At 49.8% G+C, this 17,716-nt stretch overlaps 1 protein-coding gene across 3 annotated transcripts in view; it reads right to left on the reverse strand.

Moving 5' to 3' along the window:
- Positions 1–442: 442 nt before the first annotated feature.
- MYOM3 (myomesin 3) overlaps positions 443–17,716 on the reverse strand; it is a 58,906-nt gene continuing 41,632 nt past the window's right edge. For 2 of the 3 annotated variants that reach the window (XM_032300808.1, XM_032300807.1), the window contains 14 exons: positions 15,968–16,012; positions 15,407–15,543; positions 12,093–12,237; positions 11,867–11,926; positions 11,130–11,197; positions 10,002–10,112; positions 8,071–8,158; positions 7,492–7,530; positions 7,125–7,233; positions 5,761–5,924; positions 5,126–5,162; positions 4,913–4,935; positions 2,678–2,733; positions 813–1,076 (listed from right to left, as the gene is read on the reverse strand). In XM_032300808.1, the coding sequence (XP_032156699.1) occupies positions 813–1,076; positions 2,678–2,733; positions 4,913–4,935; positions 5,126–5,162; positions 5,761–5,924; positions 7,125–7,233; positions 7,492–7,530; positions 8,071–8,158; positions 10,002–10,112; positions 11,130–11,197; positions 11,867–11,926; positions 12,093–12,237; positions 15,407–15,543; positions 15,968–16,012 (1,346 nt within the window). Of the gene's footprint in view, positions 1,077–2,677; positions 2,734–4,912; positions 4,936–5,125; positions 5,163–5,760; positions 5,925–7,124; positions 7,234–7,491; positions 7,531–8,070; positions 8,159–10,001; positions 10,113–11,129; positions 11,198–11,866; positions 11,927–12,092; positions 12,238–15,406; positions 15,544–15,967; positions 16,013–17,716 lie in introns of all 3 variants that reach the window. The other variant, XM_032300806.1, reaches the window with a different exon arrangement.

A 17,716-nucleotide genomic window follows, 5' to 3' on the forward strand; every position in this document is an offset into this window, starting at 1 on the left:
TATCATGTCCTGCCTTGTCCTGGAATTGTTTGCACCCAGGTCTGTTTCTCCTACTGGACTAAGGCCTCCTTGCAAGTAGAGTCTGCTTATCAGTTACCTTTGTATTCCCACCTCCATCCTCAACCTGCCACATGCTAGACTTCAGATAAATGTCTCTTGAACTTATGTGAACTGAAACTATGGTATCCTAAAAGAGGGGTGTGATGAGTATGTGGCAGGGCTCATGACCCTTGGCACTTTTGACATCTGGGTTGGGATAATTCTATGTGGTGGGAGCTACAGTGTTTAGAGTTTAGTGTTTGCGGTAGAGGTTGCAGTGAGCCGTGTTTAGTATCTGATTAGTCTTTAGTGTTTAGTACCTGATCTCTACTTTTTAAAATTAAAAAAAATTTTTTTAATAGAGGTGGGGTTTCACCATGTTGGCCAGGCTGGTCTTGAACTCCTGACCTCGTGATATCCACTACCTTGGCCTCCCAAAGTGCTGGGATTACAGGTGTGCGCCACCACGCCTGGCCCTGATTAGATGCCAATCTACTTATTAGATGCCAATACCGGTAGGTAGCGCTAGTGCAGCCGGGTCTTCTATTCCGGGCCCAGGGTTCATCCCGCTCTCCTGGAGGCCTCTCAGGACTCCAGAAGGATTTTTGCTTCACTACTTTGGTGCATCCACTCCACCCCCACCCTCACATCCTGGGTTCTATCTTGTCCCCTTTCCTTCTGCCCCACCCCTGTAGCCTGTGCCAGGCTGTGACCCACTGGTTTTCCCTACTGGTCCATGCAGACTAGACTGAGACTGTGCCCAGACACACGCTTCACATGCTCTTCAGCTCCTTGGGCTCATCTCCGTGCTTGAACACACTGATGGTGACCTGGCCCGTCTCGGAGCCATACTTGTTCTTGACGAAGACACCATATCGGCCGCTGTCATCACTGTTGACCTTCTCAATGGTGATGGTAACCTCCGTGCCCCTCACTTCCATGCGGTATCGGTCAAGGAAGGTGACAGGCTGGTCATTCTTCAGCCAAGAGATTTCAGGGGTGGGGTCTCCTGAGATGACGCAAGTCAAGCACAGGGTCTGTTTGAAAAGACAGAAAGAGAATAGCCTCACTTCCTTGTAACTTGAACTTGGCATTCACTTTCATGCCCCCAGAGAGCTCCCAGTTTGGGTTGCTCCCTGTGATAATTTAATAAATGTGTTTTACTGTAATTTATAAAGGGGAGATATTTTATTTTAACCCCACATCCTGCATCCTCAAACTTTTATTTTTTTGAAATGGAATCTCGCTCAGTCACCCAGGCTGGAGTGCAGTGGCGCGATCTCAGCTCACTGCAACCTCCACCTCTCAGGATCAGGAGATGCTTGGGGCTTAGCCTCCTGAGTAGCTGAGATTAGAGACACATGCCACTGCGCCTGGCTAATTTTTGTATTCTTAGTAGAGACTGGGTTTCACCATGTTGGCTAGGCTGGTCTTGAACTCCTGACCTCGAGTGATCTGCCTGCCGTGGCCTTCCAAAGTTTTGGGATTGCAGGCGTGAGCCACTGCTCCTAGCCATCCTCAACTTTTCTACAGGAATACTTACTAGTTAGAATCTCAGACCATGATTACACTAGCAATTATCAGCCCTAGAATGGTCTTCACTTTGTTTTATTGCTTTTTTAAATATGTATGTCACTATGATTTTACTGTGCAAGTAAGATTATATTGCTTTAGTACATAGATTTATGAATTAAAATAGAAAATTATTGAACAAATAAGCTCTAATGCAGAGCACTGTAATATAATAATTAACCACACACAGGCTCTGGTGTGAATCTCAGCTCTGCCCCTTCAAGCTGTGTGACCTTATGTTCCTTAACCTGGGTTAAGGGACTCTGGGTTTCCTCAGCTAAAAAGTGTGATTAGTAATAAACAAAACCCTATTTCTTTCATTTTCTTTTTTTTTAGATGGAATTTCGGTCTTATTGCCCAGGCTGGAGTGCAATGGTGTGATCTCGGCTTATTGCAACCTCTACCTTCTGAGTTCAGGAGATTCACCTGTCTCAGCTTCCCGAGTAGCTGGGATTACAGGGCATGCCACCACGCCTGGCTAATTTTTGTATTTTTAGTAGAGACAGGGTTTCATCATATTGGTCAGGCTGGTCTCGAACTCTTGACCTCAGGTGATCTGACTGCCTCAGCCTCCCAAAATGTTGGGATTACAGGCATGAGCCACTGCGCCCTGCTGGCATAAAACCCTATTTCATGTGATTGCCTTTATGGTAAATAAGCTAAAATAGGCAACATACAAGGAATCGTGCCTGGCACAAAGGAAGCACCATAAAAATGTCAGCAATTCTTTTCAGAAACACTAGCTTTGCATAAATAAGTTCAGTCCTAGATGGGCCTTTAGGGATCACCCAGTAGACATTTCCTGTGGATGCTGAAGTTCACAGGCAAAAGTCAGTGATGCCCAGGGCTGTCTAGACAGATGGAGATAGAACTGGGTCAAGCACCCACTGAGGGTGGACACCAGGCCCAATGGCTTTCCTTTGTACCATATGCAATCATTGAGGTGTGGTCACTTAGCCACGCTTTGGCTTCTAATCCATAGCACTGCATTGTTTCGTGGTCTGTGATGGGCGCACGAGTAAACACAGCAGGGGGCTGCTGGCTGTGGGCAGGGAAGGCTCAGTACCTTATCTTCCATGATTGTGGCCACATCCGGCAGACCCCTCACCACTTTGGCACGATCTGAAAGGGAAATGCGAGACCCCAGCAATGAATCTTTTTCTGCCAGCTGCTTCCCAGAAGTTTCTTTTTTTTTTTTTTTTTTTTTTTTTTTTTTTTTTCTCTTCCCAGAAGTTTCACAGAGTTGAGGGTTTATTTTTAAGCAAGGCTTCTTGTATTTCTTTTTCTTTTTTCTATTTTCATCATTTTGGATAGAAATCTTTTTTTATTTTATTTTTTCAAAATTAATTTTTTGAGACAGGGTCTCACTCTGTTGCTCAGGGTGGAGTGCAGCAGTACAATCTCAGCTCACTGCAAACTCTGCCATCTGGGCTCAAGCGATCCTCCCCCCTCAGCCTCCTGAGCAGCTGGGACTACAGGCATGTGCCACATGCCGGCTAATTTTTGTATTTTTTGTAGAGACGGGGTTTTGCCATATTGCCCAGGCTGGTCTTGAACTCCTGGCTCCAGCAATCCTCCTGCCTTGGCCTCCCAAAATGCTAGGATTACAGGCATGAGCCGCCATACCTGGCCTTGGGCGGAAACCTCTAGAACTATATTACACACTTCTTCGTATTCATAAGTAGAAGATATGGGACATAAAGTGTTTCTGTTACTGATCTGAGGTCCTTTGCTATGACTGGCGATACCTGGAGAAGACCGTGCAATACCCCTGCCCTCAAGAACCAGGAAGAAGGTACATGGGACTACTCTGGGACTTCAACTGGCAAAATCCACACAATGGGCGTGACCAACAAGCTTAGGGAGAGAACCAAGAGGGGTCAGAGAAAGCCAGGCAGAAGCTTTTGGGACACTTTGAATCTGATCAAGCAAAGGACCTTGTGGCCATTGGGGGTGGGCAGGAAGAGTGTGTCTGTAAATCACTAAGCAGAAAGCTGGTCTACTTAGGGGAAGCTGAGGGAATAGGAGGAGTGGTCAGCATGGCCTAGACCAGAGATCAGGGATATGTAAAGAGCCTGCCACAGGTGGCGCCTTTCCAGTGGGTGAAAGGGGAGTGGGACCCCAGCTGGGGTGGGGAAGGCCCCACAGATGGATGCAGTGTTGGGCAGAAAGTGTCACCAGCCCTCCACAGCTGGGCGAAATGATCATTTCCCTCCACTCTGATTCCACACACCCCAGCAACCCAGTATTGTTGAATTCAGCTTTCCTCTATGAGGGTCCTAGATGGGGCTCCTGTTCAGGATGTGGCATTCCAGGAGGGACCGGGATATTGTCGCTGGGTAAATGATTAGATTTATGGTACAAGAGCCTCTTCCTGAGGCTGAGCTGGTCTTGGGCTGTGCTGCCTCCACTAAGGTACCCCCAGTCCCCTGCAGGAGCTTCTCACTCCATGGCCACTTACATCCCTCAACTGCCCCTTCCTGATAACAGCTATGAGCCTGAGGCCTGCACTTGCTGTCAAGTGGAGACACTTGGGCTCAATGATGCCATGCAGAGCAAATTACCCCGTCCCACAAGTGGCCTCAAGCTGGTGGTGCGAGTTTTCTTGTCTGTTCTTAGAGCTGTGCAGTCTCCTTCTACGGCTGCACCTGTGCTTTGCTGCCTGCCCGGGTCTTTCCCTTACTGGAATTCCTCCTCTTCATCTGCTGGGAAGTGAGAACAGACAGCCACACTCCTACCACTGGGCCACTTAGAACTGGCTTGGGTTGTAGGGGCTGATGAATTGGACAAGCTTGAGCTCATGGACTTGGTGGTGGCTCCCCTGGTGGCCCCGAGTCTCTGGGTTCGGTGGTGCCATGTGCCTCTGGGTTTGGGGCTTCATCCTGGATTCAATGAGGCTCCCATGCCTTGAGAGCCATAGCTCTTCAGCTATGAGGTATGATGCAGTAGTGGGCAGAAGGCTATGATTCTTCAGCTTTAAAGTCACCCTGTCCCCACAGATCACTCGGGAAGGCCTGCCAAGCCTCATTCCTGTCTGTCCCCTCCTTTCGGGTCCCCCCAATGTAGTCCATGTGCCTGCAAGGACCAGGCTTGTGCTGGGCGCTTCCACAACACAATCCCAGGCATCCTCGGACTCTGTATCTGTCCTGCCCAGGTCTCCCCTGCAGCTCTGTAAGACTCTAGAGCCCTACAGACCCCACTGTGGAATGAGGCCTTCGGCAGCCCCACCGAGAGCCTTAAGCTTCCAGGAAATTTGCCCCAAATTCAGAAACAAAAACAACAGAAATATCGGCAGACTTACTCTTCTCGATGATGGCCAAGGCTCTGAAAAACAGAAATGAGAACAAGACGTGAAATTCCACTTGCTAAAGGACAGTCCTGCCCACGTGGAGTTGAGGGGTGACGAGGGAAAGGTGGAGCAGGCTGGGGCTCCCAGGAAGGGGTCCTGAGCCTAGTTCATGCCACACTCTGGAGGGTCCTGTAATTCACACTGAGAAATGTAGAGGAAACTTACTTCAGTCTCTGGTGTTCGGCCATGGCATCATCAAAAGCTGTAAGAAGGACAGAGGAGAAAGGGGGGCATCAGGGCCTCTGCTGTCCGATGGTGGGGACAGGGTGACCCTGGGAGCAGAGCTTATCCCTGACTGTCCTCCACTCTCCTCCTCATTCCGATGTTCCTTTGGGTGACTGCCAGGATTGGGTGGGAAGGTAGTCGTCACCTTGAAAGACCATGGGATTTTCTTTTTTCTTTTTATTTAGTTTAAAAAAAAAAGCTTTCTTTCCTTAACACCTATCCCAGAGTAATCTTTATTATTGTTCTTTTATTCTTTGAGACAGGGCCTCACTCTGTTGCCCAGGCTGGAGTGCAGTGGGTGATCACAGCTCATTGGAGCCGCTATCTCCTGGGCTCAAGCAATCCTCCCACTTCAGCCTCCCGAGTAGCTGGGAATATAGGCACGTGTCACCATGATAAATTATTTTTATTTTTTCTCGAGATGCTGCCCTGGCTTGTCTCAAACTCCAGAGCTCAAGCGATCCTCCCACTTCAGCCTCCCAAAGTGCTGGGATGACAGGTGTGAGCCACTGTGCCCGGCCTAACCACGGGATTTTCTAAGCAGGTTTCTCTGCAGACATAGATGGATGGCTCACCTTGCCCTGAGAGATCCGTCGAGAGCTGCCGGGCTTCCTTCCCTGCAGCTATTTCCAGAGTGTATTTACCCTTGTCTGAGTCTTTGGGGTCCAGGATGTGAAGCCAGATCTCATCCAGGGTGGTGCCCATCCTCATGCGATCACCACTCTCCAGGCGTTTGTCTCTGAATGTGAGGGCAGAGTAACAGTTAAGGCTGCCTGTCTGCAGGTCAACAGACACCCCTGCCCCAAAACCCTCGCCTGTGGTTTTGTTTCGAGATCCATGGGCTGTGGGTGGTGGCCATTAATGAGGCACTGCATAAGTATCTATTCACTTTCTCACTCATTATTCAACCCTCTATTCATCATTCAGTACTTCATTCATTCATCAGTTCTCGTGGCATGACAATTATGTGTCGGTGCTGAGTCTGCATTTGTGATGTGTGCTTCAGGGTAAGTGGCTGCCACCTCCCTCACTCTCAGGAGCCAGCTTCCTCACCTCTTTATTCTCCTCCTTTTAAACCCTCCCAGGCTTTCCTCCCGCAAGCACTCTCCTCTAACCTTTAGAAACCATATAAGGTTAAACTTCTCCCCTTCTTTACTTAAATTTCATTCCTAGAGACACTGTCCTCTGTCACCAGTGTTGCGTTGCAGGGGTGACACCTCTGTGCTTAGTCCCAGGGCTCAGAAACTCTGGCTGGGGAAGGAACCTATTGTCCTGAAATTCCATCTGTCCTTGGCTTTCACTCATTGGACAACCTTGACCAAATCAGTCTCGCCTTCTCCATAGAATGGGTGCAGTAATGTCTGCTACACAAGGCTGAGGCGTGCACATGATAAAAAGCACTGGGAAAACTCTGCTGTCGAATTATCTGGGGTCTCTCAGAGAGTGGCTGAGTCTCGGTAGGCACCTTGTCTATCCTGCCTTCAAGCCCTGGCCCTCTGCGAGTGATCAGCTCCACACACCCTTCTCCTGCATGTTTCTTCTAAGCCTGGCTGACCAAGTTTGCTAAGGCTGCAGAGGCCCACCAAGGCACCCTGACCCGCCTGGCCACTTGGCTCTTCTTTGTCCCTTCATCCTCTCTCCCCCAGATGCTGCTCGGAGACTGACCCTGCTGTGGCCATAGAGTTTCCAGAAACATGTTGTCCCACCAAGGTTCTCATCTTCCCTGGAGGATCTCGGCAAAGGCTTTCTCCTCCTCCCACTGCTAATCTCTATCCTCAATGCCTCAGCAGATAGCAAGACCAGAGAGAGACCCTGTCTGCCAACCCCCTGGACTCGGCGTTGCATGGAGGACTGGTCAGGGAGAAGGGATGGGAACCCTGTGGGGCAGGTGATGAAATCTTTCCAGCCTGGCTGGGGCTCTGGGGCAAGGCGGACCTACTTGTGGGACCAGGTGGTTTTCATGTACTCCACGTTGTAGTACTTGACCTTGCTGAAGATCCGGATCCCTTCCTCAGTCCCCTGGATTTTCAGTGGCGTTGCAGAGAGGGCTGGGGAGACAGAGGAGAAGGGTGAGTCTTCCCTGAGTCCATTTGGGCATCACATTTTGGGACCAGCTTGTCTGCCTCTGCTCTTGGGGGAGGGGGCAGGTGCTGTGTGGGGAATGTAGGGCTGTGAAGAGGCAGGATTTTCTCTTCAATGTTTGAGGTTGGAAACAAAACCCACTCTGGATAGCCAAGTCTGGTGTTAGGCTGCTTGGAGGCTGCTGGGCATCAGGGCAGGGCTGGGCAAAGAGGCAGGCTACTTACCACCAATTCTGCCCAGCTCGGTGAAGATGGCATCCAGGGCTGGAGGGAGACGGAGAGAAGAGTTTGTTGGCAGAGGGCTCCCCTAGGGATGTGCTAAGAGTGGGGACATCCTTGAAAAAGGCTGGTGGAGCCTGTGAGCTGCTCTAGGGGTGGACAGGGAGCTCTGAAGGACGACTGTCATGGCTTGGGGTTAGGAAGGTTCAGGGTACTCAGAAGTGGGGTGGAGAGAAGGGCACTAGGTGTGGAGGACAAACATGCACACTGACAGATTTTTGCAGGCTGAGCCGATCAGCCTGATGAGGAGCCTGGGCCTGCTGTGGGACGGAGGAGTGAACTCAGGCTTCAGGTCTCCAAGCCTGGGCTCACTGTGATATACTGTGGTGAACACAGGCATCAGAGTTACACAGACCTGGTGCCTGCCACTGACTAGCTGTGGAAACTTGGGCAAGTCACGTAATCGCTTTGTGCCTCAGTTTCCCCAAGTGACATGGGGATCCCATAAATCTTACTGCACAGATCACATCACAGTCTGCTCCACTGCACTCCCTCTGCAGCCCCTGACCCAGCACCAGCTCCTACCGTCACCCGTGAGATCCAATATGGTGTCGTCCTCCCCTCGATCGTCAGAAACCATCGCTCTGTAAATCCCCTTGTCCTTTTTGGACAACTGGAAAGAAGGATGAATGATGGTGCTGTCAGCATGGGCTCCAGAAGGAGAGATAGATACCAAATCAGGAGGCCTGGGCTCCGGGCCTGCCCCTAGCTCTCCGCATGACGTCAGGTAAGACCCTTCTCCCTGGGCCTCCGTTTACTCATCTGGGCTGGGTGATCTCTAAGGCTCCTTTCAGCTCCAGAGCCCATGGATTCCTAGCTCGGGGCTTGTCTGGGGAGGGGGTGGAGTAGGAGGAGCTGAGGGTTGAACTAGACACCTTCACGTGCATTCACAGGCAGCTGCTCTGAGCACTGCAGTGAGCCTCACTTTGTGAGCTTGTCTAACCTGGCACAGCTTTCACTCCCTGGTGGCTCCTAGATGGAGGGACCCCCACCACCTGCAGCTCCCGAGGAGGAAGCATGTTTTCTCTTGCCTAGGACAAGGGGGTCCTTTTGACCCGTGTTTGTCAGCCCCAAATTAAGTCTGAATCTCAGCAAAGCAAGAACTTGAGTTGTGCTTTCAAGGCAAGGTCCAGAGATCAGAAGTGACCTCTCATTACACAGCAGCTTCCTTGAGGCATGGGAGTAATATTTGTCTTCCCAGCCCCTCATTTCTCTCTCTCTGTCTCTCTCTCTCTCTCTTTTTTTTTTTTTTTGAGACGGAGTCTTGTCGCCTAGGCTGGAGTGGAGTGGCATGATCTCAACTCACTGCAACGTCTGTCTCCCAGATTCAAGTGATTCTCCTGCCTCAGCCTCCCAAGTAGCTGGGACTACAGGTGCATGCCACCACACCTGGCTAATTTTTTTTTTTTTTGTATTTTTAGTAGAGATGGGGTTTCACCATATTGGCCAGGTTGGTCTTGAACTCCTGACCTCATGATCTACCCGCCTCAGCCTCACAAAGTGCTGGGATTACAGGTGTGAGCCACCGTGCCCGGCCACTCATCTCTCAATACTTCCCACCGGGACCATCTCCACACAGTGGGTTTGGGGCAGGGTCCAAGACAGAGGCAGCTTTTAAGCTGAGGATTGAGGTACTGAGCCCCAAAGTCCTCTCTTATGTCTCGCCATCCCATGAAGGCTCCAAGGTCTCAGCCAAATCCAGGGTAGGTGACTGGAGTGGCTTCTGACCCCACCTTCTAGACTTGTGTCTTTGTACTGAAATCCTCTGAGCCTCAGTTTACTCATCTGTAAAATTACAGCACCATCCTTGCCCTGCCTCTGTGCTACAGACCCCCAAGCCTGCACAGTCGTTGGCAGGGCCAGTAATGGAGCTAAAGAAAAAAATCAGTAATACTGAATCTGTCTCTATTGAAAATTTAGGGTTTTTGGCCAGGCGTGGTGGCTCACACCTGAAATTCCAGCACTTTGGGAGGCTGAGCCAGGTGGATCATGAGACCAACAGATGGAGATCATCCTGGCCAACAAGGTGAAACCCCATCTCTACTAAAAATACAAATATTAGCTGGACATGGTGGCATGAGCCTGCTACTCAGGAGGCTGAGGCAGGAGAATTGCTTGAACCTGGGAGACAGACGTTGCAGCGAGTTGAGATCGTGCCACTGCACTCCAGCCTGGGCAACACAGCAAGACTCTGTCTCAAAAAAAAAAAAAAAAAAAAAACTGAAAAGTTTTAAAATAGGTTTTTGCATTAATTTTGATTTTTTAAAAGAATGTTGCATACAATATTATTTACCTTGATTACTGAGTGTTTTGGTGCCCCTTAAATTTTGTGCTCAGGGCCTCACTTGCATCAACCGAACCTCGGCCCTACTTCTGACTCCCAGCCCAGGGCTCTTGGCCCTCCCTGGCTCGCAGCCGAAGGAGAAGGTGAGCCCTGAAGCTGGAGCCACACTTGCCTCTTCGATGCAGAGAAGTCCTGTTCCCGTCTCTGGGTCATACTGACCATCTGGCATCTCTGCCCTCTGGAAGAACCACTGAAAGCGAGTCTCCTTCTTGGTGTTGGTCACCTGGGGAAGGTGGGGAATGAGGAGACTCTGTCAGGCTTGCTCTCTTTTTGAGTAAAAACACACCTGTGTACCCTTTCGGGCATCTCAGCCGATTCTTTTCACATACCGTGTGTCTCCTCTGCTGGATTCTGGCTAAGAATTTTCCCTTTGCCTCTTGATGCCTGGCCTACTCTATTTTGCTTGTAAATGTCCATACGCTTCTTACTGACTCAGTTAAATGTCATCTCCAGGAAGCCTTTTTTGAAGCACCCCATAGTCACCCCCTATCACGATTAATCAATTTCCTGCCCCTCTCTGGATCACGCATGAGGCATGCTGTTTCCCAAGGATCCTGCCTTGACCCACAGAGACCAACCACTTCTTCATCTTTGTATGTTCAGTGCCTTGCAGAGTGACACGTAACAGATGCTCTGAGTTTACTGAATGAATACACTCTGGGAGAGCACCCACCCTCCCCTTCCCCAGTTATCTAAAGAGACTGGAGGGTGCCAAGAAGAACCTTAGCCTTTGGGGTCAGATAGACTTGGATCAAACCTGGGTTCTCTACCTCTTACTGTGTGGTCTTGAGCTATTTCCTTGTTTGTTTTCTCATCTATAAAGTGGGGATCATAACGCCTATCTCACAGAGGATTTTGAGGCGATGAAATCATACTGTGAGTCTCTGAGCAAAGGCTGGTAAGAAGAGGACAGGGATACTCTTCAACATATAAACCCTCGCAGTCTCCCAGATCCCGCGACCCCTCGGAACCCCTTCCGGAGCCACTAGGATCTAGTTCAAGGCTGGCCCATCTCACACAAATCCTACCCCGTGGGTGCTGGGAAGGTGGGTTTGTTTTTGGGGTTAAATGTAGTCTCCTTGGGGGTACTTCCTGTGTGTGGGATCAGCCAAGAACAGAGTATGGAATTTAGGGGGAGGGGTGGGCAGGGACAGCCACTGGGCTTGGGGACAAGCCAAGGTACCCCCACCCGGCCCTGCACTGGGCCTGGGGGCAGGGCAGGAGGAAGGGCAGGACTTGCCTTGCATGTCAGCTGCACTTGGCAGTCCTCCGTGATCTTCCATTGCAATGGCTGCTCAAAATAGGGACCTGTGTGTGCAAAACAAATGTGCCCATGGTCAGAGAGCCAGGGTGCCACTCGTGTCCAGGTGGTGATGGGGGGAGCAGGCAGCTAATGGCCATGGGCTCCTTAGTGCTGCTCTGCCAGGGCTGGGACTGGGGTGAGGCAAGGGGGGTGCTCAGGGTACAAATTTCTTTCTTTTTTTTTTTTGAGACACAGTCTCGCTCTGTTGCCCAGACTGGAGTGTAATGGCACAGTCTCAGCTCATTGCAACCTCCGCCTCCTGGGCTCAAGGATTCTCATGCCTCCGCCTCTTGTGTAGCTGGGATTACAGGAGTGTGCCACCATGCCCGGCCAATTTTTGTATTTTTTGTAGAGAGGGGGTTTCACCATGTTGGCCAGGCTGGTCTTAAAATCCTGGCCTCAAGTGACCTGCCCGCCTTGGCCTCCCAAAGTACTGGGATTACAGGCATGAGCCACTGCACCTGGCCTCCGGGTGCAAAATTTAAGAGGGCTTGGCTCTCACCCTTAGGTTAGCCAAGAGCTGTTTTGATCTGGCACTGGGACAGAACTGGACTGAATGGCAGTGCACCTCCCTTGGGGGCCCAGCAGGGCTGAGGGTTCCATTAACCCTAGTCCAGGATCTCTAGCACAAAGCAGTGGCCAGGGATTTTGAACTTCACCCCAGCAGCTCTTACCCTGTTTTCTCTTCCAGTCCCTTCTCTTAGCATCTGCCTTCCTCAGAAGTTTGTCAAAATCTGTGAACATAAAGGGAGGAACTGGCATGAGCTGAGAGGAGTGTGAGTCCAGGGAGGGAACGTGGCATGGACAGAAGGTGAGGGGTATGCTCAGCAGGTTTCAGAGCCGCGGGTTCAGGGCCACGGGGCAGGCCGGGGGTGTGGGGCGGGCTGAGGCGGGGCTGACCGTCGTCCACCAGTGTCAAAGTAATCTGGTTTTTGGCTTTTCCATCTTGGAGTTGAGCGGTGTACGACCCTTTGTCCTCCTCAGACAAGTTCTGGATGATCACTTCCACCAGGCCCTTCTCTCGCTCAAAATTGATTTTGCGGTTCTGAAAAGGACAAACTCCAAAGTCCTTTTTGCACTTTCCCTGTTCTGGGAACATTGTTGTGGGGCACACATCAGGGTGTAGTGGGCTTGGCGGGGCAAGTGCAGAGCTGTCAGCCTTCAGAGACTAGGGCGGGGCGCTGGATAACCCTCTGCGGCTCCCCCCACACCCAGTCCCTGGATGCTTGAATCAGTTACAATTTTGTTTGTTTTTGTTTGTTTTGAGCCAGTCTCACTCTGTTGCTCAGGCTGCGTACAGTAGCGCAATCAGTTACAATTTAATAATAAGCCCCCAACTCCTGCTGTGCCATGATTTTGCTCATTTTCTTTTTTCTGTTTTTGAGATGGCATCTTGCTCCATTGCGAAGTCTCACTCCATCGCCCAGGCTGGAGTGCAGTGGCACAATCTTGGCTCACTGCAGCCTCTGCCTCCCGGGTTCAAGCACTTCTCCTGCCTCAGTCTCCCGAGTAGCTAGTACTACAAGCACATGCCAACATACCCGGCTAAGTTTTGTATTTTTAGTAGAGACGGGGTTTCACCATGTTGGCCAGGCTGGTCTTGAACTCCTGGCCTCAAGTTATCTGCCTGCCTTGGCCTCCCAAAGTGCTGGGATTACAGGCATGAGCCACTGTGCCCAGCTACTTATTTTCTGCTTTATTTCAAATAGGAAAAAACCCCATCAACATGTGTAAAGGATAATGGAAAAAAATACCCCTGTACTTGCTACCCAGAATTAACACTCATTTACATTTTACCGTATTCTAACAGCTATTAAAGTTTCATTATCCTCATCTAGGTTCTTTCTCCCTCTGGCTTTATTTGTATGTATGATTTGGGGAAGTGATCTAATTTTGTTTTCCTATAGTGACAACTGATGGTCCCACCACTGAATACTAATGAGTCCAGACTTTGTAACACTTCCTATACCATGTGGTAAGGTCACTGCATAATCTTTATGCAGAACTTTCAAATCAGTTTTCTGACTTGCACCTTTTGATCCTGGGACAACCAGCCCCATTGCACAGATGCAGAAACAGAGGCACAAGACAGGTGAAGAGGCCTGCCACGATCACATAACCCAGAGGGGGTGGACATGAGTCTCCTGTCTGAACTAGCGCCCCCTTTCTATAATGCATATCTTATTATTATTTTTTGTCATTGGGCCTTTGATATATATAACGCATATTTTCTTTTCTTTCTTTTTTTTTTTTTTTGACAGTCTCACCCTGTCGCCCAGGCTGGGGTGCAATGGCGTGATCTCGGCTCACTGCAACCTCTGCCTTCCAGGTTCAAGTGATTCTCCTGCCTCAGCCTCTGAAGCAGCTGGGAGTACAGGTGCATACCGCCTTTTTTATATTTTTAGTAGGGATGGGGTTTCATCATGTTGGCCAGGTTGGTCTTGAACTCCTGACCTCAGGTGATCCACCCGCCTCGGCCTCCCAAAGTGCTGGGATTATGGGTGTGAGCCACCCCACCTGGCCACAACACATATTTTCTAATGGCTGCTTTGCCATCTGGAGATGAAATTCACAAGTAATATGAGATTGAATCACGAATTTGAATCTCTCATGAGATTGAAATTCCCACATCAGCAGGTAAACAGTTGAATATCAACAAATCATGTGGTTCAATCTAATACAACATATTTACAGATATGATTTACAAAATAATATCAACTGTAATATAAAGAAAAAATAAGTCATTTAAAATAAAATAAAAATATTTCAATATACAGATGCTTGGATATGACCTCAATCATGCTGCACTGATATATAATGAATTGGTTTGACTTTAGGAGAAGAAAAGCAAAAAATCAGAAGCTATTCTGTACAAAAGCAGGAAAATGAATGAGCGTAGGGAAAGTGGCCAGCAGAATACAAATTCTCCATTCAGTGTATAGTAATATTGCACACTTTGGGAGGCTGAGGCAGGAGGAGCGCCTGAGCTCAGGAGTTTGAGACCAGCCTGGGCAATGAGGCAAAACCCCATCTCTACAAAAAAATACAAAAATTAGCTGGGTGTGGTGGTGTGTGACTGTGGTCCCAACTACTCGGGAGGCTGAGGTGGGAGGATTGCTTGAGTCCAGGACGTTGAAACTGCAGTGAGCTGAGATTGTGCCACTGCACTCCAGCCTGGGTGACAAAGTGAGATTCTGTCTCAAAAACAAACAAAAACAGAAAACAAAAAATAAAATTGTTTGGGAGGCTGAGGCAGAAGGATTACTTGAGGCCAGGAGTTCAAGACCAACCTGGTCAACATAGTGAACCCCTATCTCTAATTTAAAAGATTAAAAAAAAAAATTGGCTGGCCATGGTGGCTCATGCCTGTAATCCCAGCACCTTGGGAGGTGGAGGCAGGTGGACGGAGGTTGCAGTGAGCGGAGATCGCACCATTGCATGCCAGCCTGGGCAACAGAGCAATACTGTCTCAGAAAAAAGAAGAAAAGAAAAGAAAAGAAAAAGAAAGAAAGCAAGAAAGCAAGAAAAAGAAAGAAAGGGCTGGGTGTGGCGGCTCACGCCTGTAATCCTAGCACTTTGGGAGGCCGAGGTGGGTGGATCACCTGAGGTCAGGAGTTCAAGACCAGCCTGGCCAACATGGTGAAACCCTCTCTCTACTAAAAATACAAAAATTAGCTGGGTGTGGTGGTGGGCGCCTGTAATCCCAGGTACTTGGGAGGCTGAGGCAGGAGAATCGTTTGAACCCAGGAGGTGGAGGTTGCAGTGAGCTGAGTTGCTGCCACTGCTCTCCAGCCTGAGTGACAGAGTGAGACTCTGTCTTAAAAAAAGAAAAAAATTGTACAAAAATACTTTGTATTTATATCTAAAACAGAGTTAGGGTCTAGGCTTGGATACTTATAGGCATGAATACAGGTTTTTCATCTTAAGAATGTCTGGAGTAATCAAAAATAGGGGGCGTGGAAATTCTTTGTTTGTGGGAATGTCCCTTGCATTGGCCAGCCTCTAGTGTCCCTGCCAACCCCCACCCCCAACACCAGCACTAATACTAAAAGCCAAACGTCCCCATCCCTTCCCCATCACTGGACAGCAAAGTCACACTGTCATTTCTGAAATGCCCACTAGGGGGAAGTACCAGCCTGTGCAGAATCACTGCCCCCAGAGGCCACCTCCCAGGCAGGGGAGCCTCACTTTAGGGGTTGTGAGCACCCAATTACCGGAGAGCTGAAGATCTCCTTCTTGTTGAAGATTAGATGTAGCTCAGCGGCGGGAGATAACTTTTCTACTTCCAGCCAAAGCCGCACTTCCCCTCGTTCCAGGAGGTCAATATTCCAGCCCGAGATCAGTTTGATCACTGTGGGAGGCACAGGACGGGAAGGGGGTGGGTTGAGCCCCCGTCTCCCTTACCTCCTCCCTTCAGCCCCACCTCGAGTACACCCTTCGCATCTGACATGCAAAACACTTAGAGAACCTGAAGGAGGTTTAGATGATCCCAAATCCTAATGACTAAAGAGCCAGTGATGATAGTAATTACAAAGAGAGGAAAACACCCGCATTTCCCTGCCTGGAATCCCTTCCCTTTCCTGATGCTCTTTTGCTTCCGTGAGCTTCCTGGGTGGTCTCTGATCCTCTAGCCTCATGGCTCCCCCCGCCGTCCGCCCCCACCCCTTCCCTCTGGGATTGTTTCCTGGTCCTTGGCCTGACTCTGCTCTGCTCAGAACATGCCAATGGGCCCAGTGGGAGCTGCACAAGCAGGGCTGGCAGCGTGGACTGCTTACCTGGGTTTCTGATCTCATGACTCAGCTTCTTTAGCCTCTCCAGCTCTGGGATGAGGGGAGTAAGGAAGAACCAGAGAGAATGAGATATCATGGTGGGGAGTGGGGGGCCCATGGGAGCCATCCTAGGATCCTGTGCTGGGTCAAAGTTCCAAGAGACACCTTCCCCCAACATGGGGTCCCTTGGCTTCTTAGGGGCCATCATGAGCTCTGTGGGCCTTTGCCCTGGGGCACCGAGGGTGATGCCAGCGCTACTGCTGGTCACTCTGAGAATGCGTCTTCTTTCTGTCCTTCAAGGCCTAGATCAAGTCCCACCCCCCTGGAGGAGCACCTGGCATGTGCCTGATTCTGCATACCTCATTAGTCCTCTGCATTGCTGTGGGCTGAGCATCACTGTCCACCTCTGGTCACTCCAGGACCACTGGTGCCAGGGCCTCATTGCTCATCCCTGTCATATGCTGTCCCAGGGTCCCAGGGTCTGGACCATACACCAAGCATTGCAGCCCAGAAGTCTCGGACTGTTCTAGAATGCTGCCTCATTTGCTGACTGCTTCTTCTTTTTCTTCTTCTTTTTTTTTTTTTTGAGATGGAGTTTTGCTCTTGTTGCCCAGGCTGGAGTGCAATGGTATGATCTGGGCCCACTGTAACCTCTGCCTCGCTGGTTCAAGCGAGTCTCCTGCCTCAGCCTCCCAAGTAGCTAGGATTACAGGGCATGTGCCACTGTACCCAGCTAATTTTTGTATTTTTAGTATAGACAGGGTTTCACCATGTTGGCCAGGCTGGTCTTGAACTCCTGACTTCAGGTGATCCACCCCCCTCAGCCTCCCAAAGTGCTGGGATTACAGGCTTGAGCCACCGCGCCCGGCCTGCTGACTGCTTCTTTGTGTTGCCTCTCCTGCTAAGGCGAGCTCTGAACCTACATGAGTGTCTTGTACACAGTAGGTGGTGCTCAGTCAATATGGACCGTGTGAATGAATTGGTAGAGGCAAAGCCCATTCCTCATTTTCCCTAGTAAGCCCCAGAATCCTTAACACAATGAGTCTAGATTCATGGCAAGCACACAGCAAACAAAACCAAAAAAAATGCCATCATTTTTGTGGATGGCTTTAGTTTGAATAGGATGATCTGATTGTATCTGCAGAACAATATTGTTTCAGGTGGGGGCAGCCAGGGATTATAATCCCTCTTCACGGGTGAGGCCCAGGAAGGTGGCATGACTTGTCTAAAATGAGCCAGCAAATTATGGAACTGGAATTGGAACCCTGGTCTCTCTGGCTTCTGATTCTTAAAATCAAAAGGCCTCATGTGCCATGAGCAGGGCAGACAACGGGCAAGGGCCGTCCCAGTTGCTATGGAGGTAGCAGAGCGTGAGTCTCATCGGTCATGAGCCCAGGCTTTGGTTCAGTTTAATTTATCAAATACGGATGGTCCTTTGGACATGCTATTCACTCTCTGGTTACCCACAGTCCCCAACACTCCCTATTGTCACCCCATTTCTCAGACCAACGGCTGTTTGCAATTTGTCATCACACTTGCACTGTTGTTTTTTGGGGCTATAGAAGGAAGCAAAAATAATTCTAGTACCTTTGCTTTTACTAAAAGTGGGAAAACAGGCCAGGCGTGGTGGCTCACTCCTGTAATCCCAGCACTTTGGGAGGCAAGGCAGGCAGATCACTTGAGGTCAGGAGTTTGAGACCAGCCTGGCCAACAGGGCGAAACCCTGTCTCTACTAAAAATACAAAAATTATCTAG

This window comes from Sapajus apella, unplaced genomic scaffold, assembly GCF_009761245.1.
Source record: "Sapajus apella isolate SASKATOON/1434 unplaced genomic scaffold, GSC_monkey_1.0 scaffold43, whole genome shotgun sequence".
Classification (NCBI taxonomy): domain Eukaryota; kingdom Metazoa; phylum Chordata; class Mammalia; order Primates; family Cebidae; genus Sapajus; species Sapajus apella.